The sequence below is a fragment of the Periophthalmus magnuspinnatus genome, chromosome 22, assembly GCF_009829125.3.
Source record: "Periophthalmus magnuspinnatus isolate fPerMag1 chromosome 22, fPerMag1.2.pri, whole genome shotgun sequence".
Classification (NCBI taxonomy): domain Eukaryota; kingdom Metazoa; phylum Chordata; class Actinopteri; order Gobiiformes; family Gobiidae; genus Periophthalmus; species Periophthalmus magnuspinnatus.
In genome coordinates this window covers 5,532,084-5,558,954 of record NC_047147.1, presented here as the reverse complement: position 1 = coordinate 5,558,954, position 26,871 = coordinate 5,532,084, and the positions used below count along the sequence as shown (strand labels likewise).

The 26,871-nt window shown below is 40.6% G+C and overlaps 1 protein-coding gene across 3 annotated transcripts in view; it reads right to left on the bottom strand.

The window, feature by feature from the left end:
* Positions 1 to 26,871, bottom strand: part of tnika (TRAF2 and NCK interacting kinase a) — a 130,470-nt gene that overhangs the window by 10,670 nt on the left and 92,929 nt on the right. Inside the window, exons 13-24 of one of the 3 annotated variants that reach the window (XM_033987639.2) lie at positions 22,975 to 23,085; positions 19,813 to 20,013; positions 14,425 to 14,568; positions 12,862 to 13,113; positions 10,623 to 10,723; positions 10,408 to 10,523; positions 6,481 to 6,578; positions 5,424 to 5,492; positions 4,006 to 4,112; positions 2,989 to 3,091; positions 1,564 to 1,713; positions 117 to 213 (exon numbers count right to left, since the gene is read on the bottom strand). In XM_033987639.2, the coding sequence (XP_033843530.1) occupies positions 117 to 213; positions 1,564 to 1,713; positions 2,989 to 3,091; positions 4,006 to 4,112; positions 5,424 to 5,492; positions 6,481 to 6,578; positions 10,408 to 10,523; positions 10,623 to 10,723; positions 12,862 to 13,113; positions 14,425 to 14,568; positions 19,813 to 20,013; positions 22,975 to 23,085 (1,549 nt within the window). Of the gene's footprint in view, positions 1 to 116; positions 214 to 1,563; positions 1,714 to 2,988; positions 3,092 to 4,005; positions 4,113 to 5,423; positions 5,493 to 6,480; positions 6,579 to 10,407; positions 10,524 to 10,622; positions 10,724 to 12,861; positions 13,114 to 14,424; positions 14,569 to 17,873; positions 19,543 to 19,812; positions 20,014 to 22,974; positions 23,086 to 26,871 lie in introns of those variants that run through there. The other 2 variants (XM_055231362.1, XM_055231363.1) reach the window with 2 other exon arrangements.

Below are 26,871 nucleotides of genomic sequence, written 5' to 3'. Positions count from 1 at the left end.
TGAAACTTTTGTTGTGTCCTTAGGCAAGACACTTCACCCAAATAACTTTTAATATGTATAATATTGCAAAAAACAAATATTGAGGACACAGTTTCTATGTATAAATCGAGTCTCACCAGCTGCAGAGTCACTGTCGCCATCAGTGGGGGAGGTCTGATAAACGCGAGGGTCGACAAACGGGGTAAAAGAAGATTTGGATCCACTCAAACCAAACTATAAACAGTGAGGAGACAGAAAACATGGATGTTACTTGTAGAAGAGTGGGCATTTTTTTCCAAATGTTTTTATTAGGAACACAGGCAGAAAGACGACCTACAGTGAAATACTGAAATGACTGAAAGGTTTTTATTCTGCACTTTTCTCCTTTAATGTTAATTTTATGATGATTATTTGTGATTATTTATGTTTTGATTTGTTGTTTTGTCATTTTAATGTCTTTTTTATTCTGTAAAGCACTTTGAATTACCATATTTTCTGGAGTATAAGTCGCACCAGCCAAAAAATGCATAATAATGAAGAAAAAACATATATTTCACATATAAATCTCATCTGAGTATAAGTCGCACCCCTGGCCAAACTATGAAACAAAGTGCAACTCATAGTCCAGAAAATACAGTACCTTGTGTACAAGTGGATAGAAATGGAAATATCACCCACTCTGTACAAGTGCAAAAAAAATATATATATATATTTTAAATGAACATCCCCACCCTATCTCAACCCATATAGAGCATATTCCACTAAGAAAATATTCCCAATTACAGACATCACAACAGATAGGTCCTGGCACACATTCATATCAGCAACACCTGCAAATTAGTAAAATAAGAAATAAAGCAATGCCACACTGTCAAGATCCCAGTCTGTGTGTTCTGTGCTGTTTTTTCTCCCCTCACTTCTGTTCCAAGAGCTGGGAGGAGACTTTAGCGCCACCCACTACACACCTGCAGCTAATCGACCATCAAGCCACCACCTCTGGAGTACAAAGGGACCAAGGATCCTACACAAACTCCCAGATCATCAGTGCTGTTTCCTCCATGCTACAGTTCTGCTTGGCTCAGTTTTTTTGTTTTTTTTTTGTGGTTATAGTCATAGTACTCAGTTGGTATTTCTCATTTTTACCAGATCCTGTTTCTTAGACCCACCTTGCACCTCCGCCTCCGACCCAGCTCCCTCCTACCCGCTCCTCCAACCACCATTCACATCCTCTTGTTTGTAAAAAAACTTTGTTAAACCTTACTCCGAGTCTGTATCCTTGATCCCACGTTACGACACACGCCTGGAAAAGTCTGTCTGTACGTCCTTTTAATGTGCATTTAATTTTTTTCGAGTTTTAGAAAACACATCATATCTCTGAGCCATAGAGAGAAAGAAGGACATCTAGGAGATTTCCAAAGTAATAACAATAAACATCTGGCAATTAGAAACGTGAACTCGATAATGTCCCTCTGTGTGGAAGTCAAAGGAAGTGACAATACCAAATATGGCAAGATGAGGACAAAGCTGCAGATTTACACAAAGAACAAAGTGGGCATTTTTTTTGTAAGTGCAAAAGTTACCAACCTCTGCCATGTCTCCCAATTCTTGCAGGGCGTTGGTTGGCGTGGCCGATGGGGAGTTGCTCTGCTGCACGAGGTCAGGGAGGTTACCATGGTTACTGTGATTTCCAAACCCATTACTCTCTGTGTGGGCTCCTCTCCTCCTCTCCTCCGCCTATAGAAAATGGGAATGAGATAATGAAATAAATATGAAATAGGACAAAAACAGCCTCCCATTACCTTTCATTTGATTACATATGCAATACATCTTACTCCGACGCAAATGTTTAAATTGCAAAACAATAAATGTCATAAAAAATACATTTAAAGGTCCTGTATTAGCCTATGCAAAATCCTGTGAGATTTAAGCTGCGTTATAATATAATCCCTCAAAAACAGACCTGGAGTTGTGTTTTGTTTTATTCACGTATTGAGTAACCCTTTATTATTAGTCTGTCTACATCTCCAAAGCTCAAAATGCTCTGTTCCACCTTGTGATGTCATGAAGTGGTAGTTTTTAAGTTAACAACTACTTTTACCTTTATTTCAGCAGAGATAAGTGGCAATTCCAGGGCTGAAATTATCCAAATGATTCTAGTGAAGGTGTGTGGAGTTTAAAAACACAGTGGAGCACTTCCTGTATTACCAGATAATGACATCACAAGGTGGAACAGACCGTTTTCAGTTCGAGAGAAGAACTCAGCCTTAATATGCAGGTTTGTGTGTTAAACATGTGTAAATGAAACAAAACACAACTCCAGGTCTGTTTGTGACGAGGAAACAACATTAGAACATAGATCAGTAAATAGCCTAATATGGGCCCTTTAATGTCATGATGTCAGTTTATATGAATTTGCTTTATTTATAACAGTTATTATACACAGCCTGGCCAAAAAAAAGTCGCCACTAAAAAAAAAAAGGTCAGGTATTTGGTTGTTCCGCCTTTAGCTTTGATTACATCACACGTTCACTGTGGCATTGTTTGGATTTTGCTTCTGCAACGTCACAAGATTTATTTCCATCCAGTGTTGCATTAATTTTCCACCAAGATGTTGCATTGATGCTGGTGGAGTCTGACGCTGCACAAAGCTTCTCCAGCACATCCCAAAGATTCTCAATGGGGTTAAGGTCTGGACTCTGTGGTGGACAATCCATGTGTGAAAATGACGTCTCATGCTCCTGATCCACTCTGTCACAATTTGAGCCTGATGAATCCTGGCATTGTCATCTTGGAATATGCCCGTGCCATCAGGGAAGAACAAATAGGCTCGTACCTATTTGCTTAGTTAAATCCAGTTGGAGACTTTTTTTTTTGGCCAGGCAGTGTAAATCAAATATTTGCATAATTGTGTTACGTTTTGTTACACTGATTACAAGGTGGGTGCCACTACATTATAATTACACCTACACTAGTTAAAGCTTGGACAGGACACCTCGACCCAGTCCTCACCTCTCTCATCACCAGAGTGCTGTCCTTGGAGCTGTTGTAGGCGTCTCCGAGGGCGTCCTCCGTCATGCCACCGCGAGACTCTCCGCTGCTCTTCACAGCCGGCCTAAAACACACAACTACAGTTACACAAGCAGGTCTACAAAACCCAAACCTCCATCAGAAATATGCTAAGAGGGCAGTGGAATACGTGGTAGAGAGGTCGTCTTATATCCAAAACTGTGACAGCTCAATAAATGGTCACACTGGGGGGGTGAGGTGGGTTAAGTGTCTTGCCCAAGGACACAACAACAGCATTCATCAGGTGGGAGTTGGAATTGCACCGCCAACCTTCGGGGGTCAGTGGACAAACACTCAAAACGCCCAATATGTTATTATTTCAGATGGAGGGCACGAGCTTCATAATTCTCTAGAAGATTGACCATTTTTTGAAAGAAATATCCAAAATTACCATCCACAAATGTTGAACCTTATCAACATTTGATTGGGATTGGGATTATAAATGCGTAAAGTCAGTTGAAATGACAACAATGAAACTACTGGGGTTGAACAATGGCACTACTTTCTGAAGCTTTTGCAGAAAAAATAACACTTTTGTTTGTTGATACCGACAGAGAATACCTTGAAATCTCTGCCAGCTTTTGTTTTATGTGAAAAGGCCCAGTAATTACATCGCAACAATAAACCAAGTCAACAAATTTCCAATCTTGACAGTTTAACAGCTAATTCCGCCATTGATTTCTGACCTGTCCTCCAGCTCAGGTTTAAACTATAGGCTTTCCGTAATGTTGTGATGACCCCATTTGAGATATTAGTGACTTGAAAGCATATTTTTAATTCCTCCAAACAACTAAATCTGCCTCTGCCATCGACAAAACCAATTCTACCACATGTTCTGAGACAATAGACTGGCACTGTGCCTATAGCAGCTGCACGCACACTAATGCAAACTGGCAGGTCTAGATAGAAAGGTGTCCCGGGGAGAGGAAAAACAGGAAAAGCCCAGAGAGGAAAACCTACATGATTCGGGGTATGTCGCTAACGGCAACGGTCCCGTCATGGCCGACCGTCTCGCCGTCTTCGTCACTGCTCTCCGAGTCTTCGCTGGAGGACGAGTAGTCTGTCACCTTCAGAGTACACAGGAAGCACAGGTCAAATGAAGTGTTGATGTTAGGATTAGCAGATAGATTAGATTTCTGTTTCAATTTGAATAGAGCAAACATAGACAGTTGATAACTTCTGGTTCCTGTGAGCTCTTTGTCAATTGAAGTGTTACTCGAGTCCACTTATTGTGTTGACCACAGCTTCACGAACATTGTACGGTATTATGAAGCAAACTCTCTTACGCTGAGGTTGTGTATCAGCCCTTTAAATTTTGGACTACAGAGTGCACCTGAATATAAGCCACAGGTTTCCATGAAAGACGGTACACGGAAGTTTCTTTGTTTGTTTTAATTTAAGATTTGTTTTTTAACTGTGCCTGAAAATTGGCAGTACGGCACCACCTACCTGCAGGTTTAGAAAATAAAACAGCACCAACATGGGCCATCTGTTTTTATTTCCTCTGAAAACTTTTGTTGTCTTTTGACATTGACGAAGTTCTTCCCGCTGCCACCTCCAACGTCGCACCATCGATTCATTGATGCCAAACTTTCGTGCAGTGGCTCTATTTCCTTCTTTGAGTTCAAACTTACGTGCAGTGGCTCTATTTCCTTCTTTGAGTTCAAACTTACGTGCAGTGGCTCTATTTCCTTCTTTGAGTTCAAACTTACGTGCAGTGGCTCTATTTCCTTCTTTGACACTGAGCTTTCATGCAGTGGCTCTATTTCCTTCTTTGACTCCAGATCCATTGTCTTTATCTTAAAAGCTGCATCTTATTCATATATTTGTCTGTTTTCCATGATGAGGGTGTGGCATGAAACGCAAAATATCACTTAAAAAACTAGTGTATTCTTCAGTGCACATCTGTCTCACTTTTGCGTTTACAGCTAGAGAGCGCCCCCCCCGGTGGCCATTAGCCAGTAAAAGTCTATAAATTAGTTGCACTGTTGTATAAGCCGCAGGGTTCAAAGTGTGGGAAAAAAGTAGCGGCTTATAGTCTGAAATTTACGGTATTAACAATAACACTGGATTGTCTCTGTAATTGTAAAGTCTTGCCGCGTAACTTTTTAGACAAGTTTTGGACAAGTTTTGGATGTTTTTACTCTCTCTTGACTCTTATCGACTTTTATTGACTCTTACATGATTACAGCATGGTTTTAACTTTGCATTTCCATAAAATCATGCAGGTAACATGCCATCTACGCATCTACGTTCCACAGTGTTGCTTTGAGTTCTTTCTCCTACAACTGGGTCCATTGGATTTGTTCATGCATGTAGCCAGTAATGTGTTGTTCAATACCCATTTATACTTGAACAGTAAAAAGAAGAGCACATACTTTGACAGGAGGCCTGGTGCCCTCTTCAACTCTCAACTCTCGCAGTTCCTTCGCCAATGCACTTAGATCCTACGGAAAGCAAGACAGAAAATAAACAACAAAAAGGTTATTTAAGTGGCTGTATGATATATTTGTAAGGCTGTATTAACCAGGCGTAGGACAAAATTCAGGGACATTTTGCGGTCATACAAACCCTGCTTGGTATCGAGAACAAAAGTGCTGATCTACTCTGCTTTGCAAACACAGATAGTTCAGCAATTTTACTCTCAAATATTGATACAGCAAAAACAAGCCATTGGAAGGAAAATGCAGAGATAATAAGGCCTGTAATGGGGATCATTCTGGTGACTATTAGCCACTGCCATGCTACTTGGCTGCTAACCAGTCGTCTCAGTTTATAGCCAGTACCCAGGCCAAATCATGCAGATTACAAAGGGGAGATGGTTGTGGTACACGGGGGTCTTACCAGCTCCTCCTGATAAGAAATCGTGACAAAGAAATAGGAAGAAAACAGCTTCAGATTGGGTATTTGTGCTTGGCTCTTTGACAAACCACATGCATGTAAACATATGGATTTGCACAAGCACTCTCATACACTCGTCCAGGTGAGTGTATGGAAACTCCCATGCACTGGATTCAAAAGGAACGACAAAAGAGCGGGTTTGAGTAGACTGGTTCTCAAACTGTTACACCCCTGGTTTCACTGTTGGTTTAATCTGGAGTTGTTTAGTTTAAATCTGTCATCAGGTCGTTTACATTAGAGTGCTTAAGTGCTGGTTAAACCCTGGATCAGCCATTTTTTAAAGTCACAGAAAATCTCGTAAATATTCTGTGTTTGAGGGTTTGAGAACCACGATTTTAAAGGAAAAAAAAAAGCAAATATTTCTGGAAAAACCAAGGAAAAAGTTGAAGCTTGGTGAGAGTGTTTCCAAAGGTTGTCACTGACCTCATCTATGGCTTTCTTATAGCTCTGGGAGGACAGGAGAGACAGAGTAAAAGATGTAAAATAGAGAAAAGAGGAAGGAGATTTGAGTTCGTGAGGTGTAAAAGTACGTACTGCTGGTCTGCTCGGTCGTCCCGAGTCCCGCCCCTCCTCCGGTTTTGGCTTGGCTTCCTGATTGGCTCCTGGAGGAGATCCTTCCTGTTTTCTTTGACCTATCAGAACAAAGAAACATTATTTATACACACAAAACACAAAACAGGTGAGTTTTGAGTTCTTTTTTGAAGGTGGGGAGGTCAGAGCAGTCACGGAGGGGTTTAGGTAGTGAGTTCCAGAGGGTGAGGGCAGCGATGGAGAAGGCTCTATCCCCCCAGGTTTGGAGCTTGGTCCTACAGGGCAGAGACAGGAGGTTGGAGCTGGAGGAGCGGAGGAGGCAAGATGGAGTGTGGAGGTGGAGCAGGTCTGTGAGGTAAGGAGGGGCCAGGTTGTGAAGTGCTTTGAATGTGATGAGAAGGATTTTGATAATGTTAATGATAATGATAAACAATAATGTTCAGAAGGAAGGTTGGCAGTGTGATCGGTTCTGGCCAGTAGATGCTGTTGTTGTGTCCTTGTGCAAGACATCTCATCCATCCTTTACTTTACATGAAAATGGACACCACACCCCCCTCAGCCCTGCCATCTCCTCTACACGCTTGCCTGGAGGAGATAAAGGCATGGATGGTAGACAACTTTCTCCAGTTAAACAGCAGCAAAACTGAGGCCATTCTCATCGGAACTCCACACCAGATCCAGTCAACCTCCATTTCAAGTATTCTTGTCTTTGACCACAACATTCCCCTATCCTCCTCTGTCACAAACTTAGGAGTCAAATTTGACTCACACTTATCCTTTGAAAACCACATACGCCACCTTTCCAAAGTCTCCTTCCTTCACCTCAAAAACATCGCCAAACTCCGCCCCTCCCTCTCCCAGTCAGATGCTGAAAAGCTGATCCATGCCTTTGTCTCCTCTAGGCTTGACTATTGTAATGCCTGCAGAAGCTCCAGCACATCCAGAATTGTGCTGCCAGGATCCTGACGAGGAGGCGCAAATATGACCATAACCCCTGTTGTCCACTCACTTCATTGGCTGTCTATCCAGTCTAGGATACACTTCAAAATCTGCCTCTTCACCTACCAGTGCATCCATGGACCCTGCCTATCTCACAGAGCTCCTCACCCCACATACAACCTCACGCAATCTCCGCTCATCCACCACTCACTGCCTCCACCAGCCTAGGACCAGACTCTCCACTATGGGAGACAGGGCCTTTCAGGCTGCTGCCCCTCGATTGTGGAATGCCCTCCCCAGAGTCTCTGAGGGCACCACAAAGTGTCGAGGCCTTTAAAAAAGGCCTTAAGACATTCTTTTTTTAAAAGTCTTATTAAGTTTTATGACTTTTAACTGTTAGTACTACTACTATTAACTATTTAATGTTTGCGAATGTAAATTGTAATGTCTTTTTATACTTATTGCCTTTTCTGATTTGTAGTGTTTTTGTATGTTTTTTTTCTGTGTCTGTATCACTCTGAGATTTCTTTGAAATGTAAAGTGCAATACAAATAAAATTTATTATTATTATTATTATTATTATCTTGCCTAAGAATGATCATGTTGTGTGATTGTTAGTGTCTGAGAGCGAATTAGCATGGACTGGCAGCCACAGCTTTATCAGTCAGCCCCAGGACAGTTATGACTACAGTAATAACATACACCTCCACAGAGTATGATCACTGAGGAGTGAGTTAATTAAATTAATGTACCAATATCTACAGTTTCTATTAATTGTATACAAAAAACAGTTTTAATATAACATACAATATCAGCTAAAATACTAAACAAAGTCAAATTTGTAACTCTACTCAGAAATAAATTGTGTTAAAAGGTCCTACATTACATAAATTTGACTCTTGTGAGCTTTAAGTCATGTTATAATGTTGTTACCTCCTCAAAAACATACCTGAAATTGTGTTTTGTTTCACTTGTTTCACACATGTTTGAGTAACCCTCTACATCTCCAAAGCTCAAAATGCTCTGTTCCAACTTGTGATGTCATGAAGTGGTGGTTTTCAAATCAACAGCTACCTTTTGCCTTTTTTTTTTTTTTTTTGGAGAAATGGGCAATTCCAGGGCTGAAATCATCCAAATGATTCTGGTGAAGGTGTATGGAGTTGAAAAACCCAGTGGAGCACTTTCTGTATCACCATATGACATCACAAGGTGGAGCAGAGCGTTTCGTTTTGAGAGAACTCTGCTTAAATATACAGCATTTGTGTGTTAAACATGTGTGAATGAAACAAAACACAGCTCCACGTTTGTTTTTGATGAGGAAACAACATTATAACATGTAATATAGGCCCTTTAAAGTGCTGTTCTTTTCTTTTCTAGTGTAAAATGTGTAAATAAAGACTTGCTGAGGTGCCTGCCATAGTGATTTTTATACTTTTATCACTCGATCCTATCCACCTTGCTCCGTCTCCCTCCTCTCCCTCACTCAGAGGTCTTGTCAGATGTAGACCCATGCATATCTGGCATCTCCCCGTGGCCTGATGTTTGACACTTCCCTTCTGCGCAGCTCTCTATCTTCTTCACTAATTTCCTCTCCTCTCTATCGCTCTGGAGGAGACAGGTGGATCGGAGCAGAACGAATGCCGTCACTGTGTCACTGATACTCGCCTCTGAAGCATGAGCAGACCCAGGGTGAGAGGTGACTGGTTTCCTGTGTCTCTCTGTTTGTTAATGAAAGTGTTTGCGAGCAGGATTACAACCTCCTGTCCAATGGTATCGCTAAGAGGTTTTCGCAGAGTCACGCTAAAATGAGTAAATAATTAAAGATACTGCAGTGAACAGGGAGATGTGTTTGGATGTCACTGACAACATGTTAAAAACTACACAAATAAAATGAATACTTCGCCGGAGGACTCTTCTGTGTTTAGAAAGAGAGATGTTTGTGTCTCAATGCTAACGCTAATACTAATTTCGAGGCATAACATATAAAAATAATCGGTAGTTTTTATTTTAATTACTGTATTTTCCAGTCTAAGTCGCACATAAGTTTTTCATAATTTGGCCGGGGATGTGACTTATACGTGAAATATATGTGGGTTTTTTTTCATTTTTATGCATTTTTTGGCTGGTGCGACTTATACTCCAGTGTGACTTATACTCAAGTGTGACTTAAACTCCAGAAAATCCGGTAATTTTAATTTTGATAGGTTGTTTATTTTATGCTTTCCAATTTTAATGTCTGCGTAATCCCTCAGTTGTCCAGGTCTGATCCATAGCAAAGGATGAAGTTTAAATCTGTCAACTGGACAAACTGTTGTAGGACTGAAGACGTTGTCGCTGCTCGTCCAAGCCGTTTCTTCTTCAGTTCCGGTCAGATTGCTGGTGGACACTACCTTATTTCCATCTCAAGCTACACTGAAACTGGAAACAGCTATCGTCTCCAGTTTCAGCCTTAACGACCCTATTCAACTGTTAATGGCCCTCCTATTGTTCTTTTTGTTTGCTTTGGGTCTGACGATGGAATCATAGATCTGTGAGAGATTATGTCCCTGACCAGAACTGAAGAAGCGTCTTGGATGAGCAGCGAAACGTCTTCAGTCCTTCAACGACTTTTCCAGTTGACAGATTTAAACTTGGTCCTTTATGTCTGATTTTAATAAAAGTGACTGTTAGCTTTGAGACACAGCTTATTAGTACATTCTAGTTCAAATAACAACTGGTATAAACTGAGGGTAACACTTCAAAATACGGCATATCTACAAAGCTTTTATAAATGTAATGTGAATAAGTAGTACTTTGGGTTTTTTGTTGTTTTTTTTTAGCAAAATTATCTGCCAGTAGAGCTAATCTGTTCATTTAGCCTTATCAAGTGAAAAAATACTATTCTTTAAGCTAGAAATACCAAATAAAGAATAAGCTAAAAATTAAAATACTGCTGTTTTAGAATTGTGTTTGTGTTTTGTTGTTTTCTATGACACAATAATTATCTCGTACCTCTTCTCTCGGCTGAGTCTCCCTGAGATGAAGGTGAGGAAGAGGAGGAGGAGTTGGAGGAGGTCCTTTGTAACATGGCGTCTAAAGACAGCTCTGATCGGCGGAGGTCCGGGTTACTAAACAACAGAACAAACAGTAAAAATAACACAATGTCAGTGTTTATTTAAAGTTTGAGCTAAACCTCCAAAGAGCAGTGCCGTTAAAAGCCTGAGTACCTGGCCCGTATGAGCTGAGAGCCTCCGCGAGATCCCACTCCTCCATTAGGAGAGTTCTTCCGGACCAGAGCCGGAGAGATGGAGGTGGTCCTCTGAGGAACCTGCACACGGACACACAACTTTAACACACAACACTACACAAATACTATACACATGCAGCACTAAGCAGCACTCGAACTCTCAATTAAACTAACAGTATATCAGTAATACACTATTGGCCCATATTTAAGGACTGTAAGTAATGTCAAATAGAGGTGAAGAGTGTGGAGAGACATTCAGCAAATCACCAGTCTCACAATTGTAAATACTGGTTGTATCAATAAAATGAAAAAAGGTTTCTTTCATAATGATCAAACAGTTTATTAAGAATGATTCAGGTTTAGTAACTACTTAATTAATGCCCCAAATTTAACGTATTACCCCATCTAGGAATGCTCTGATGTACCGTATTTTCCGGACGATAAGTGTCACTTTTTTCAAAGTTTGTCCGGGGGTGCGACTTATACTCAGATGCAACTTATATGTGAAATTATTTAAATATATAATGTTAATCTTGGTTATTGTCACACTGACAGCTGCACGAGGGCACTTTAAGATTGAGCACAAGTATCTACTCCTGTACAAGTAAAATCAACATTTAACATTACGGTAATTTAAAAGACAAATGAGAAAGACTGAACAAAAATGCCTCTAAAAAAAAATTGTGTTGAGTCGTATTCTGCTGAGTGGCGTTTCAACTTCCTCTGGAGTTGGTGGAGTTGTTCAGAAGAGGATTAAGGATTCAATGGATTTATTGATTTGGAGTGAGATCCAGAGTAAACTTGTTGCTTGTTTTTTCAGCTTTATTTATCTGATTAACTGTTAATATCTTACGTTAACAAACCAGACACGTGTTCAGTTCTGTCTGTGCTTCATGTCGCTGAATAAATATAAATGTGTTACGTTAGCGTGATGTACTGATATTCAGCCTGTTGTTCCACATTTTATTATTATTATTATAACTTGACTTTAAAGATAAAATGTCTGTTCTTGGTCTCGGATTTTGTAAAATAAATGTCCCCAAAAAATGCAACTTATATATGTTTTTTTCTTCATTATTATGCATTTTTTGGCTGGTGCGACTTATACTCCAGAGCGAGTCCAAAAAAAATAGAAATACTGGTATCAGATACGGGAGCTGATATTGGTTCAAAGATATCGGTTCAGTAGATATTCCATTTTGATCAATAAATTGGTGTAATAAGATGATTTACTTTTAAAAAATGATAAATACTTATCAATGGAAAACTACCAGGTCATGGTTTTGGAGGGAGTATGGATGGAAGACTATAATACGTTTTTTCTTAACCCCGGCACAGAGAAAGTATGCGGACACAAAATGTTGGAGATCCTGTGGTGCTGATAAAGCAGACCACTTCCACATCTTCTGGGGTTGCCCTTCGATAATCCAGTATTGGATTGACATAAAAAATATCATAGATGAAGTATTGAATATTAAATTTCCATTAAGTTTTGAAATTTTTTATCTAGGAAAAATCGAAATATTGAATTTGAAAAAAAAGGAAGATTGTGAAATGATGAGAATAATGATTTTGGCTAGTAAAAAAGCAATCACAAGAACATGGCGAACTGATCTGGTGCCTCGGGTGGAAGAATGGGTCGATGTTATGCTCAACATCTATAATATGGAGAAAGTGACGGCTTCGGTAAGGCTTGAAGTGGACAGATTTAACAGAGTTTGGAAGGAGTGGCTTAAATACATTAGACAAAGTAGAACAGACTTTATATAGGGCTGACCGAGGACGCCCGCACGGTCCTGATTTTCTGAAATTTTTCTTTATTTTGTTTTCTATGTAACTTTCATTTTCCCTTACCCAACGTGTGCTATTTTTTCTTTTTTAACCCTGGTTTGACGCTACATTTGTTCTCTTTTATTGTTTAAATTGTTTTAAAATGTTATAAATAAAAAAAAAAAGAAAAAAAAAAAGATAAATAACAGTTAGAAAACACATTTGGATCTTTTTTTTACCTTGTGCTGTATGTGTTTAAAGGAAATAAATTATATATATTTAATCTCTGCCCTAGTATTGGTCGATATCAGGTATCTGCAGATATTTAGAGCCAAAGTATTGACATCGGAACAGAAAACTCCAGCCCCAACTTTCATTATTAAGGCTAATTAATGTGTAGTTATTGTAAAGTGTAACTAAATAAACCTCAGTCAAAGCTTTTCTCTGACCTTGGGTGGCATATCCTCCTCTCTGAGCCAGGCCGTCCTATCCCGATCGCGCTCCCGTTCTCGCTCCCTGTCCCGTACGGGCATGGCGGCGGGGGTGTCCGAGGTGGGATCGGAGTTTTGACGTGGCATTTCGGGTCTCGCGGAGCCCCGTTCACCGATGCCTTCATTCAGAGCGGATCCAGTCTGGTCCTGAAGAGACTGGGATCCGGACATGGAGTTGGAGTGGGTCTTCACTGGGACGAGGTGAGCCATCTGATAAAGTGGAAGGATTTTTATTTTTATTATTATTGCACCAAACTGTCGTGTTAAAGCTCGAGGTAGAAAGATATGGAAATGGAGGAAAATATAAGGCAGCAAATATAAGGCACTATTGGTTTAGCAAAAAGGAAGGAAAGATTTTTGGAAGGAACGTTGTTGAAAAAATAATTGTGGAAAAGTTATGTAATTGTTGTAGTTTGGTGAAATATATTCTGACAGGTTATGCAAAATATGAATTATTCTTATATAATACAGTGGTCCCTCGTTTATCGCAGTGGTTACGTTCTAAAAATAACCCGCAATAGGTGAAATCTGTGAAGTATCAGCTTTATTTTTTACATTATTCTCTATGTTTTTGGCTGTAAAACCCCTCACCACACACTTTATACACTTTTCTCACGCAGGCGTTAACATTTTCTCACATTTCTCTCTTGTTTAAACACTCTCAGAACGTTTCATTGACATTGTGGGTTTTGTCGGGGAGAAAACAAATTGCAAACATACAGCACTTCAGAGTCACACTGCGATCCAACGTTTATGTAAATTTGTCTGAACACATTCTGTACTGTACAGGAGACACGGCACGGAGGAGACTGATGGACAATGGTCTACAGTCCAACAGCCAATCAGGACGCAGAACACAATGTGCATTCATACGGGGTAAAAAAGCATGAAAAATTGCACAAAAAATTCTGTGAAACAGCGAGATTGCAAAAGGTGAACCGCGATATAGTGAGGGTCAACTGTATGTCAATGAAGTGCAGAGAAGTCTGATCAACTGCAGTAGTTAGTTGTGTTTTAAACTAAGCAGGAAGTCATCAAACATAATCATTAACAGCAGTGAGGTCATTATAATGCTCTAAGTAAATGAAATATATTAAGTTTAATATAATAAAGTTCCTATATTACGCAATATTGACTTTTGTGAGCGTTCAGCCATGTTATAATGTCATTACGTCCTCAAAAATGTACCTGGAGTTGTGTTTTGTTCCATTCACACGTGTTTATTATTAGTCTGTCTACATCTCCAAAGCTCAAAACGCTCTGTTCCACCTTGTGATGTCATGCAGTGGTAGTTTTCAAGTTAACAGCTACTACCTTTTACGTTTAGTTCAGCAAAAATTGGCACTTCCTGTATTCTCCTGACAAAACTGGAGGTGTCTTTTGGTGTAGTTATGCTGCGTCGAACAAAATATTTCACCAAACTACACTCCTGAATTAACTTTTCCACATTATTATAATTTAAAGTAGATTATGGAGGAGGTTCGTGGTCAGACCGGCTCTCTGCTTCTTGTTGTCACACACCTGTGGCTCTAGGGGGCGTAGTACGGGAGGGGAGCTGCTGAAGGACTCGGAGCGGGGAGGGAGGGAAGGGTCGGAGATGCGGTGAGATGCTTTGTGATGCACGGCTGGGGAGCTCTGTCTGTTCAGCTTAGACCGCTCCTCCACCTGAGATAGGTCAAATCAATGTTACGCACAACACACACGAACATATAACATACACAGATACACAAGGCACTTAAGGCTACTACTACGACTACTACTACGCCTGTCCTGACAACTGAAACTTCCGGTGCATCTTTCACCCCCAACACTTGTTTATTGCAAATGTCCCAACGATTAGTCAATATAATAATTATCGTTCCAGACCTAAACGTGACTAAAACCATGACCGAGCTGCTCCAAAGCCACCAGACCGCCTTAAACTCTACGGAAAAAACAATAATACTACATGTATGACTGGTTGCACAACTTAAGCCATGCAGGTATTTTTGTTTCGCAAGATTTTTTCGCTACTTTCACCTATAAATATGCTTTTGTGAGATTAAAATTGTAGGATTATCTTGAAGGTTTAAGAATACATCATAGGATTCTACAGTGCGGTAGTGAATATGTGGTTTTCAGACTCGAAAATGTGATTGTTTACATTGTATTTTGCCATGAAACATCTCAAAGGTAGATTCACAAATGTCGAACCTAATGATTTCTTTCAGTAACTAGACCATATACTGTATCAAGAAGTGGACTAAGTGAGTATGAAGTCATAGCGTTTGGTTCCTGTCAAATGAAGCTCATCGAGGCTAGAGCAGTTATAGCGGCGAATTTGGAGCCGAGTTCCACGTTTGGAATTACGACCGCGAGTATCATAGCAACCAAAGAGCCAATCCGGAGCGAGGCTGTTGAAGGTAACGCTCCTTCATGCACGGCACTGATGGTTTAGCGGGGAGCGGGTGCTTAGCAACGCTGTCAATCAAACCTGTTGTTAACGCTAGCGGGAGTGACCTCGGGGAAAGAAGGCGCTAGATTTGTTTGTTATTAATGTTCATATGTTGATTTCTGGATAAAATAGCAAAATATACTGCCTGGCCAAAAAAAAAAGAAAGTCGCCACTGGGATTTAACTAAGCAAATAGGTACGAGCCTCCTGCAGTTGGTCCGGTCCAGGTTCAGCAGAATGAGGTCAGCTGACACCTGAATATACTGAATGACCAGGTTATTCCATCAATGGATTTGTTCTTCCCTGATGGCACGGGCATATTCCAAGATGACAATGCCAGGATTCATCGGGCTCAAATTGTGACAGAGTGGATCAGGAGCATGAGACATCATTTTCACACATGGATTGTCCACCACAGAGTCCAGACCTTAACCCCATTGAGAATCTTTGGGATGTGCTGGAGAAGCTTTGTGCAGCGTCAGACTCGACCATCATCAATGCAACATCTTGGTGGAAAATTAATGCAACACTGGATGGAAATAAATCTTGTGACGTTGCAGAAGTGAAATCGAAACAGTGCCACAGCGAATGTGTGACATAATCAAAGCTAAAGGCGGAAACACCAAATATTAGAGTGTGTGACCTTTTTTTGGTCAGGCAGTGTATTTGAACATTGCAGAAATATGAACATTTTAAGACCGAAATGACGAGGCTCACTGCAGCAAACACAGAGCGACGGATGAGGATTTTTTAAAGTAAAGTGAATTGGAGCCAGAGTCGATGCATCACTTCCTTTATTTGGAACGACTAGCGCCTTATCCAAGTCCATTTATATTTACAGTCTATGGAGTAGATTAAAATGTAAGTAAAGTACCTACCATACCTAACATTTACACTTGATCACAGTACTTTACGACTTTTTCTTTGTTATGCTCCACCACTGAGAAAATACGTTAAAATACTACAGAATCAACAGTGTGCGCATGTGTAATAATAAATATAATCCACATAGGGTTAAAACGGTCTGATGGCGGTTTCTGGTTCATAATTAATCTGAAATCAAACCTAGAAAACACCCATCAAAAGAAACAGAGGAATAGTTTTGAGCAGCGTTTTCTAGCTAGCAAACGCGACCTTATTTGACTCGCGCAAGTTCACACGCGCTACAAATCAAACTCATGGGGAATCAGAAAGCTTCTCTGGCCTGTGTAATCAGATTATCAGATTATAGTGAAAGCTCCAAGGAACGCTCCCAAATCCTACGTTTTTTACTCAAAACAACCCCACAGTCAATGCTCGGTTAGGATTTGTCTAGTACTATAAATGCACTGTCATAACTGCATCTTAAAGTACATTTGCAAACGCGCTAAAGGTGGAATCTTTCTGTAATCCCGCGCAATCCCATAATCTACAAGTGATTTCAAATATTAAGACATTTTACAGTTAGTCATCTATCTACAAACATACACATTCTATACTATTTACGTCTAAAGATGAGTATTTTGAGGAAAGGGATTAGTAAAACCGCTACAGATAAAAACCTAGAAGAGACAGAAAACCTAAAATCAAACCAAAATCCCAGCTTCTATTATAAAAAACCTTTTGGATAGAGAAGTATACACAACATAATTAAGGTACAGTAACTTTTTCTTTTGGACTTAGACATTTTTGGGCCAGTTTTGATACTATCGGAGAAGACTACAAGAGCTGAAGTTTTGGAAATACTCAATACTCCATCCTATCCGGTGTATACTGTCAGTCAAAAGGTTTTTTTCTGTTTGATCTGGGATTGTTGGATGGAAATATATGATTTTTTTAATAATATCTACACACAAATAATAGTTAAACTGTGTTATTAAGGTGATTCAGAGAGGTGCTGTGTTAGTAGTTTGTCCACCACCACTTGGCCAGTTCCCGTCACCAAACTGTGTGTCAAAGGGTTGAATGACTGACCTAAAATGGGCAGTGATTGGTCAGATTTCCAGATGACATCACTCGTGGGGCAGTGGGTCTCGTTAGGGGCAGGGGGGACACTGGGGCTGGTGGGTGGTGGGCAGGAGGTGCATAAAACTAAAAGCTATGTTTAAATACTACACTTTAGAGAGGGAAATCTCCTTTGGAACAGAGACTCTGCGGTTTATATAATGTACAATTTTTTTTTACAGTGAGCAAATAGTAATGTTAATTATGAATAAAAACAAATGTATGTATTTACAAAGGCATTGTTTGTACTTTTATTTTTGCAAATGCTTCCAACTGATTTGTCTGTTGCTAATTTAACATAAATCATTCATTTGTTATGGAAAAAACAGGGCAACTTATGTATAAATATATTAAATGACTGCTATATGTACATTTACTTTTTTGCAATCATTAAATGTGCAAACACTATTTAAATTTTGAATTATACATTTGTATATGTATTATTTATGATACTACAATCAACAAATACTAAAGGTGAAGATTTAGACGATTGTTTACACCACATTTGTCAAATATAAAAGTACAAAGTCTGCCCATATGTTACTATGGCTGAGTCTATAATCCAACAGGAGAGCCCCTGGCAAGTGCCTGAGGAAACCCCTGAGATGGACAGTGGTGGTGTGGGTGACGCTGTTGTTGTATCGGGATGCCATAGGGACAGAAGTCAGGAGACAGAGAATCGGGGCTGGAGAAGACGGCGGATGTGGGGGAGTTCTGAGGGGAGTTCTGAGAGCACCCCCACACACAGTTGGTAGACTGGGTACTCTTTAACAGGTGCTGTTTCATTAGAACTGCAGGGGCAGATCCTGAGAGGTCAATCAGAGAAGAGCTGCCTCTGATCCCATCACTATCATCTCTTCTGACCCCACCCCTACTGCTACTGGGAACCTGCAGGAAATGTCTACTGAAGCAAGAAGGTGAGGAGGCCCGTCGTGGGGCATCAGAGGGCTTATTGGAGGAGAGAGAACTTTCAGCTAGAGAAAGTCTCTTTGCTCCATCCACATCTACATTCAAACTATTATCTTCTCGACGGCAGGGAGAGTGAGATCTGGCTCGTAACTGGGGCATGATCAGTGCACTCCTGTGTGGCTTGTTTCGACCCGGGGATCTAGAAGACTCATCATCACTACAGTCTACGTCTACTCGGCGGGAGGGTGAGTGCATTTTGTCCCGAGAATGAGCACTAACCAGTTTGACCTGAGATACAGAGGGGAGATGGGGGTGACACTGTCGTATCACAGTGTCATAATCGGGAGAGAAGTCAGGAGACAGAGATTCAAAGCTGGAGAAGACAGGGAATATGGGGGAGTTCTGAGGGGAGGGGCTATGAGAGCACCCCTGCAGACACTCAGTAGAGCAGGTACTCTTTAACACGTGCTGTTTCATTAGAACTGCAGGGGCAGATCCTGAGAGGTCAATCAGAGAAGAGCTGCCTCTGATCCCATCACTATCATCTCTTCTGACCCCACCCCTACTGCTACTGGGAACCTGCAGGAAATGTCTACTGAAACAAGAAGGTGAGGAGGCCCGTCGTGGGGCATCAGAGGGCTTATTGGAGGAGAGAGAACTTTCAGCTAGAGAAAGTCTCCTTGCTCCATCCACATCTACATTCAAACTATTATCTTCTCGACGGCAGGGAGAGTGAGATCTGGCTCGTAACTGGGGCATGATCAGTGCACTCCTGTGTGGCTTGCTTCGACCCGGGGATCTAGAAGACTCATCATCACTACAGTCTACGTCTACTCGGCGGGAGGGTGAGTGCATTTTGTCCTGAGAACGAGCACTAACCAGTTTGACCTGAGTAGGAGCGGGTTTGGAGGAGGGTCCAGGACGCTCAGGGGCAGACAGAGGCCTGTCTCTGGGCTTGTCTCTGCTGGTGGGCTGTGCAGGCCCCTGTTTAGGACGCTCTCTCTGGTTCTTACTGGGTCCCTTACTGCGCCCCTGTCCTGCGGGCTTGTGCTGCTCATCTGTATGTCCTGGGCTCTGCTCCTTCTCATTGAGTCGTTGGGCTCTTAACTGTTTAACCTGCTGGCTGATCTCCTGCTTTAGCCCTGGGTCTAAACCTTCTGCTGAAATGTGGATATTGGGAATGGGCCATGGGCCCTGGGAGGCCGTGTGCCTGGGGGCCTGGCCGTGTGGTGCAGAGGAAGGAGGAGGCTGGTTGAATGAATGATGATGTTGAAGCTTGGAGCGAGGAGGGTTACCAAGCTGTGGTTTCTGGACCTACAAGTCAGAGTCATAACAGTGTGAACAAACATCCCAACAACTGACAAGATAATAATTATATTACACAATACTCGTGCATGCATGGTAACTCAGGCTCAAAAAGTTTTTCTCTGAAAATTAAAGCATTATAGCACTGAACTCCTGCTTTGACCTGCAAAGAAATTCACAACAACAAACCAACCACTTGAGTTACAAAGCAGAGATTTGAAGTGCATGATTCATTTTTGGGAACAAAGAAAGTAAAACTGAATGAGAACTCAAGTGTACCTCTTTGGCCCAGGCAGGCTTGTCATTAGGGTTGATGACATCCTTGTAATGGTAAAGCTGTTTCTTGTCTGCCTGTCTCCCCTCCTGTTGTTGCTGTTGTTGTTGTTGCTGTAGTGACACGAGGTAGGCCCTCTCCTGCTGCAGCTGTCTCTGCAGCCGCTCGGCCTGACGCTGCTCCTCAATCTGCTTACGTTTGTACTCCTGCAACAAACACAGAGTGAGAGGGGCTCGATACAGAGAGGACTGAGCACAGAACAGGTACAGAGGGGACCAGATACTAAACAGATATATATGAGGTAAACTGTCAAAACCAGACAGAGAGAGCCATGCATTTGTCTCCAGTAGATTAGACGACTGTAACTGCAGTACATCCAGAACACTGCTGCTCAGGTCCTGACTAGAACCAGGAAGTACTCCACACATGTGTCCTGTGGCTCAGGTCTCTGGCTCCTGTGGCTCAGAGAATCGACTTTAAAGCGGCTCTGAGTGTGAAGTCTCTCCATGGACCAGCACCAAAGAACATCTACGACATATGAACCATCTCACACTCTGAGGACTAAACCAGGGCTAAACCAGGGCTAAACCAGGACTAAACCAGGACTAAACCAGGACTAAACCAGGACTAAACCAGGGCTAAACCAGGACTAAACCAGGACTAAACATGGGGAATCAGGATTTCAGTTTAATGCAGCTTGGCCAGGCCTTAACTGTTTGGAGTCTGGGTTTGTCATTGTCAAAGTACTCTGTTTATCTCTGCATACGACTGAAAGGGTTTTATTCTGCACTTTTCTCCATTAAGGTTAATTTTATGATGATTATTCGTGACTTTTTACTTGTTGTATTGTGATTTTAATGTCTTTCTTATTGTTTAAAGCACTTTGCTACTGTTTGCCTTGCCTTACAGAGGGGACCGGGTACAGAACAGACACAGAGGGGGCAGAGGTTATGGTGAATGATGTTTAGGGTTAAAGAAACAAACTTAAACTTAGACTTTGCACAAGACTGAAGCTCAAAAAAACATAGCAGCACAAGCAGACACATGACTTCTCTCTCTAGACTGTAAAACATCGCATGGGCATCAATGTGTCTTTCTTTTATTGATGCTGGAATAAAAGAAACACATATTTCATAGGGACAAAGCTGATGTTTAAGTTCGTCGTTACTGTAATCAAAGCATTTTTAGGTCATCTGTCCAAGCTACAGTAACGACGCTGCGCAAGTAACTGACCTACTACAGTCCACAGCTATAAATACTGCCCAATCACTAGTTTATTTTATCTTATTATGTATGCTATCTATGTTTAAAGGGCCACTTAGGAACATGCAGCAGTGACGGAGGTCCACAGGCACATACGGAGGGGTGGGTTGTGGTTCGGTTACCAGCAGTAAAGCTTGTTCCTGCAGAAGCTGTTGTTGAAGAATCTCTAACTGCCTTTGCTCCTCCTCCAGCTGTCTACGGATATACTCCTGAGCCGCATGAGAAAAGAAAGAGAAAGAGCCAGAAAGACAAGAGTGAAAAAGACAGTCGTTTAGCAAAGAACACTTTAATAAGAGTGAAGGAGAAAAGAGTTAGTGAGAAAAACATGATGCCAAATAGACCAGAAAAGGCACGAAGTCAGAACGGGAGTATTGATTATCAGCTAAATGTCTTAATATTGTTCACAGATCTAAGAAAAATGTTTAAAAGCACCTGGAAACAACACAAAAAAGGCCGTTAGTAGCGTAGCAGTCCCTTAAGCAGAGAGTTAGTGGTTCAAATCCAGTTACAGGCAGTTTTGTTCTTAGGCAAAACACCTCATCCAACTTCTGCCAGGTCAAAAAGAAGTTGCTACCTGGATTTAACTAAGCAAATAGTTGTTGTTGCTGCAGTTGGTCCAGTCTAGGTTCAGCAGAATGAGGTCAGCTGACACCTGAATATACTGAATGACCAGGTTATTCCATCAGTGGATTTGTTCTTCCCTGATGACACGGGCATATTCCAAGATGACAATGCCAGGATTCATCGGGCTCAAATTGTGACAGAGTGGATCAGGAGCATGAGACGTCATTTTCACACATGGATTGTCCACCACAGAGTCCAGACCTTAACCCCATTGAGAATCTTTGGGATGTGCTGGAGAAGCTTTGTGCAGCGTCAGACTCGACCATCATCAATGCAACTGGTGAAAAATTAATGCAAGACTGGATGGAAATAAATCTTGTGACGTTGCAGAAGCGAAATTGAAACAATGCCACAGCTAAAGGTAAAGGGAAACAACCAAATATTAGAGTGTGTGATCTTGTTTTTCCTTGTACTAAAATGCACTGTTTCTTATTAAAAACTAATAAAAATGTCTTTCAATATCAATTTGACGAACCTTAACAAGGCAGATTTGAATTAGGGCCATACCGGCTGAACTCTGCACACACTCAAACGGATTAAAAACACCCAAACTGACCATTGCTGATTTGGGATTATTTTAATTTTGAAATGATTGGAGCTCAGTTTGATTAAAATTTGATTAAATGCACAGCCCAACTCGTGTACAGAACAATCACCCAAATAGTCTCTGATGATGTTATACTCTTAAATGGAAAGCAAGAGCCAGATTTCCCTATTTACACTGGACTTTGCCATGAAATATCCAAAAAGTACAATCACAAATGTTAAACCTGATGATTTCTATTACTGACAAGCCCCATTAACTTGTATTACAACAAGAAAATGCTAAACCTGTCACGAAAACCCACTACGAAGTGCGATAAGTTGCTGACGTAAATATAGACGATAAACGATAACATTGTAACCAAACCAAAAAGCAGAATTATCGCCAAAAAACTATTCTAAACGGAGAATATCATCAAAAAGCATGAGCTGTGAAACATAAATGTCAGAATGCAACACTTTAGTAATTAGATAGTACAGTTTTAGTTCATAATTTTAACTTTCTTAAGCTAAAATCGTGTCATATTGCACAAAAAATAACAAAAAAATCGCACTAGTACAAAGAAAAAAACTACTCAGAATAAATACAGACCCACAAAAATGACTGTCGATTTAGTCGATTTAGTATTTATCATGACGGGCCAACAAAATGCATTTAAACAACATTCATTTCAGCTGCCCTGTATTAAATATTATTGGGCCATCTGAAACTCAGGAATAAGAAATAGCGCACAAACCTGCTCTCTCTCAGCGAGCCTCCTCTCCTCCTCTCGACGGAGCTGCTGTTCGTATCGCGCCCTCTGTTCTCTTTCCTGTTGTTTTCGTAGCCGACACTCTCGCTGCTGCTGCTAGAGACAAACACAGATATTAACACTTGATTCATTAAACTCATTTGTGTTTACAGCATATCCGTTTCACGCTTAACAGGTTTTTAACGTCTTATTATTGTGACTTAAAGAAAACCTGTGGATCATTATGTTGTAATTTGCACATTTAAAATCACATTACAGTTGGCCCTCGCTATATTGCGGTTCATCTTTCACAGTCTCGCTGTTTTGCGGATTTTTTAAAGTGCATTTTTTCGAATGTACATTGTGTTGTGCGTCCTGATTGGCTGTTGGACTGTAGACCATTGTCCATCAGTCTCCTCCGTGCTGTGTCTCCTGTACAGTACAGAATGTGTTCAGACAAGGTCTATAACAGGACTATTCCAGGTCTAATCTTGGACTAAACCAGGTCTATAACAGGACGAAACCAGGTCTATAACAGGACTATTCCAGGTCTATAACAGGACTAAACCAGGTCTATAACAGGACTAAACCAGGTCTATAACAGGACTATTCCAGGTCTATAACAGGACTATTCCAGGTCTATAACAGGACTAAACCAGGTCTATAACAGGACTATTCCAGGTCTAATCTAGGACTAAACCAGGTCTGATAAAGTACGACCAAAACCTGAACTCTACTAACCTGTAATTACATGCAGTTACACATTGCTGTTGCACTGTAAGAGATTACTGACCAACATAAACGTCCTGTATTACACTAAACAGACCCCTAGTTGTGTTTTGTTTCATTCACACATGTTTAAGTAATCCTGGATTATCAGGCTGTCTGCATCCCCCAAAGCTCAAAATACTCTGTTCCATCTTGTGACGTCATTCGGTGGACGTTTTCAGCCTCAACTGAACTACCGGTACTTTATTCTTCAGTAGAATAACCTTAAGTTGTTCCTTTTCCTTTTGAATATTTTTTTTGTTCTACTTTTTGTTCAGTTGGGATTCTCAATAGAAAGTCTCTAATGTCTGCAGCTGGAGTGAAGCAGTTTCAATGAGACTAAAACAAAATTACACAACTCGAGGGCGGAAATGAACAAAAATAACTTTCGTGAAAGTGTATGGAGTTTAAAAACACAGTGGAGCACTTCCTGTATCACCACTTAATGACATCACAAGGTGGAACAGAGTGTTTTCTCTGCAGGGTTTGTGCATTAAACATGTGTGAATGAGACAAAACACAGCTCCAGGTCTGTTTTTGATGAGGAAACATTACAACAAAGATCAGAAAACAGTGTAATATTGGCCTTTTTATGCAGGTCATACGTTTGTTTCTATTTAAAACTTCGTAGTTAGCATCTTATTCAAATATCCTCATCCTCATTTATAAAACAGGGGCTTAATCCGTGATCGCACTAAACATAGTCCATTAAATGCCTTCGGTCACACACCCACTTAGCCATGAGTGTAGCGGTCGTGTTAGCGGACTTGAGTCATGGTACTTATCGGAGCTTTGGGGAGGCTCACCCTGCTGGGAGCCCAGAGTGGGAGCCTGGGTTTGGGCAGAGGATTTCCTGGACTAAGCCTGCTCTCTGGAACTGAGACACGGGCGCTGGGGACGGACAGTGAGTGTGTGTGTGTGTGTGTGTAAGTGAAGTGTCTGCTCGCTCCATTTTAGTCTCAACAGGAAAAGAAAGTGATTAATTACAGTAGAGGGCACAGAGGACTAAGGAGGGACTAGAGAAAGACTGAACCTATAAACGGAGGAAGAAAGTGACTAATAACAAATACTTTACTGTCCCTGAGTACATTATACTCAAATATTATATTAAATTACACAAAAAACAACTCTGCATCTGCTTTTCTGACTGGACAAAGCTTGTGGTGGAAGAACTAATCAATTTTGTTACTTAAGTAAAAGTGCAGGTACCGGAGCAAAAAAAAAAACTCAAGTAAAAGTAAAAGTATCACATGAAAGTATTAAAGTACCTGTTTAAAAATGTACTAAAAGAGTAAAAAGAAAAAGTATTTTGTGTAGATTTTGAGATCTACTAAAGCTCCAAATAGACTGATTTTGATAAAGATTTGTGCTTAGTTTTGTTCAACAGAAACAACTGAATCGTTTTGGGTTATTTTTTTTGTATATTTTTGTTCGCACAAATAATAAAAAAAATACTTTTACTTTCCAGTTCTGTTCACAAATGTCCTGGAGTAGAAAATACAGATCCTGCCCTCAAATGTAGTGTCGTAAAAGTAAAAAGTATCCAGTTTAAAAAGCACTTAAGTAAAGTACAAATACCTCAAATTTTGATTTAAGCACAGTACTTTACTACTTTTACTTCGTTACGTTCCACCACTGGCCCAAACTCAGACAATATGTGGTTTGATTGATCAAATTTTGGCGAAAAGCGTGATCTAAAATCCTTCTAAATCATGTTAAAAACTGATCCTTTAACACCTTTGGCAGCAGTAAAGTATTTTTCATATTTTTTCACAGTTTGGCCGGGGGTGCGACTTATACTCAGATGCGATTTATTGGTGAAATATTTTTTTTTCTTCACTATTACGCACTTTTTGGCTGGTGCGACTTATACTCCGGAAAATACAGTACTTGTAATCGTGTACATTATTAACTACGTAATCATGACACTCATAGTTTTTAATGAACAGATATTTAGATTTTAGTGGCATAACTTCTCCCATAACGTTCGTATTTGTTTATTTTAGAAATATCTGTCCTTTTATAGTATAGCAGAGTACTCTCATCCCGCTGTGACCTCTCCACACTTATTATGACCGTGCAACTCAAACTGATGCAATATGATTAATTTTTATACTGAATTTGCACCAAAATATGACTAGAAAAGATCACTGTTAGTATTTCAAATGCCTCAAACCAAACCTGCACTTTAGAGAATGGCTTTTTGCTAAACCTGGAGATGTGTCCCGCCTCTGGCATGTTCTCGGAAATGAGTCACAGTGACTTTACACAAACCTGCATCAACACTCAGCAGCAGAATGTGATTTTTTAAGCAGGGGATGTCTTAAAGGTTCATTATGTAACTTTTCCGCTGCAGGGTCTGTCACCTGGTACTCACAGAAATGTTCTTCGCCGCGGTACGGCACAAACATATCGAACTTTCATTTATTCAATCAGAGGTGGTTTCATCGCAAAAAGTACCTTGTTTAGTGGAGTCGCCTGCTCGTCTCCATGGAGATTGCAAACTTTTTTTCTTTTTTATGTCAAATTATGGAACATTCCAGCTAAAATAATGACTCCAAGAAAGTTTAAATTCAACTCCATGTGTACTGTATTTTCTAGAGTATAAGTCGCATCGGAGTATACGTCGCATCGGAGTATACGTCGCACTGAAGTAAAAGTCGCTCTGGAGTAAAAGTCGCTCTGGAGTATACGTCGCATCGGAGTATACGTCACACTGGAGTATAAGTTGCATCAGCCAGAAAATGCATAATAATGAAGAAAAAAACACATATTTCACATATAAATCGCATCTGAGTATAAGTCGCACCCCGGCCAAATTATGAAAAAAGCGCCATAGCCTCATAGTCTAGAAAATACCTCAACAATAATAATCTCAATCTCAATAATCTGCCAAATGATTTAAAACGTCCAATAAAGCCACTGCAGAATATTCACAATTTTTTCTGCCTGATTCATGAAAATTCTGACTGCGTGTTTGGGTCCTGTTTAGTCCTGATGTAGGTTTGGTTTGGTCCAGTTCTAGTCCTGGTTTAGTCCTAATCTAGACCAGGTTTAGTTCTGTGCTCAGTCTCAATGTATTCCAGAGTTTAATGTGGTATAGCACCCCAAAACATGTATTAAAAAATAACATAA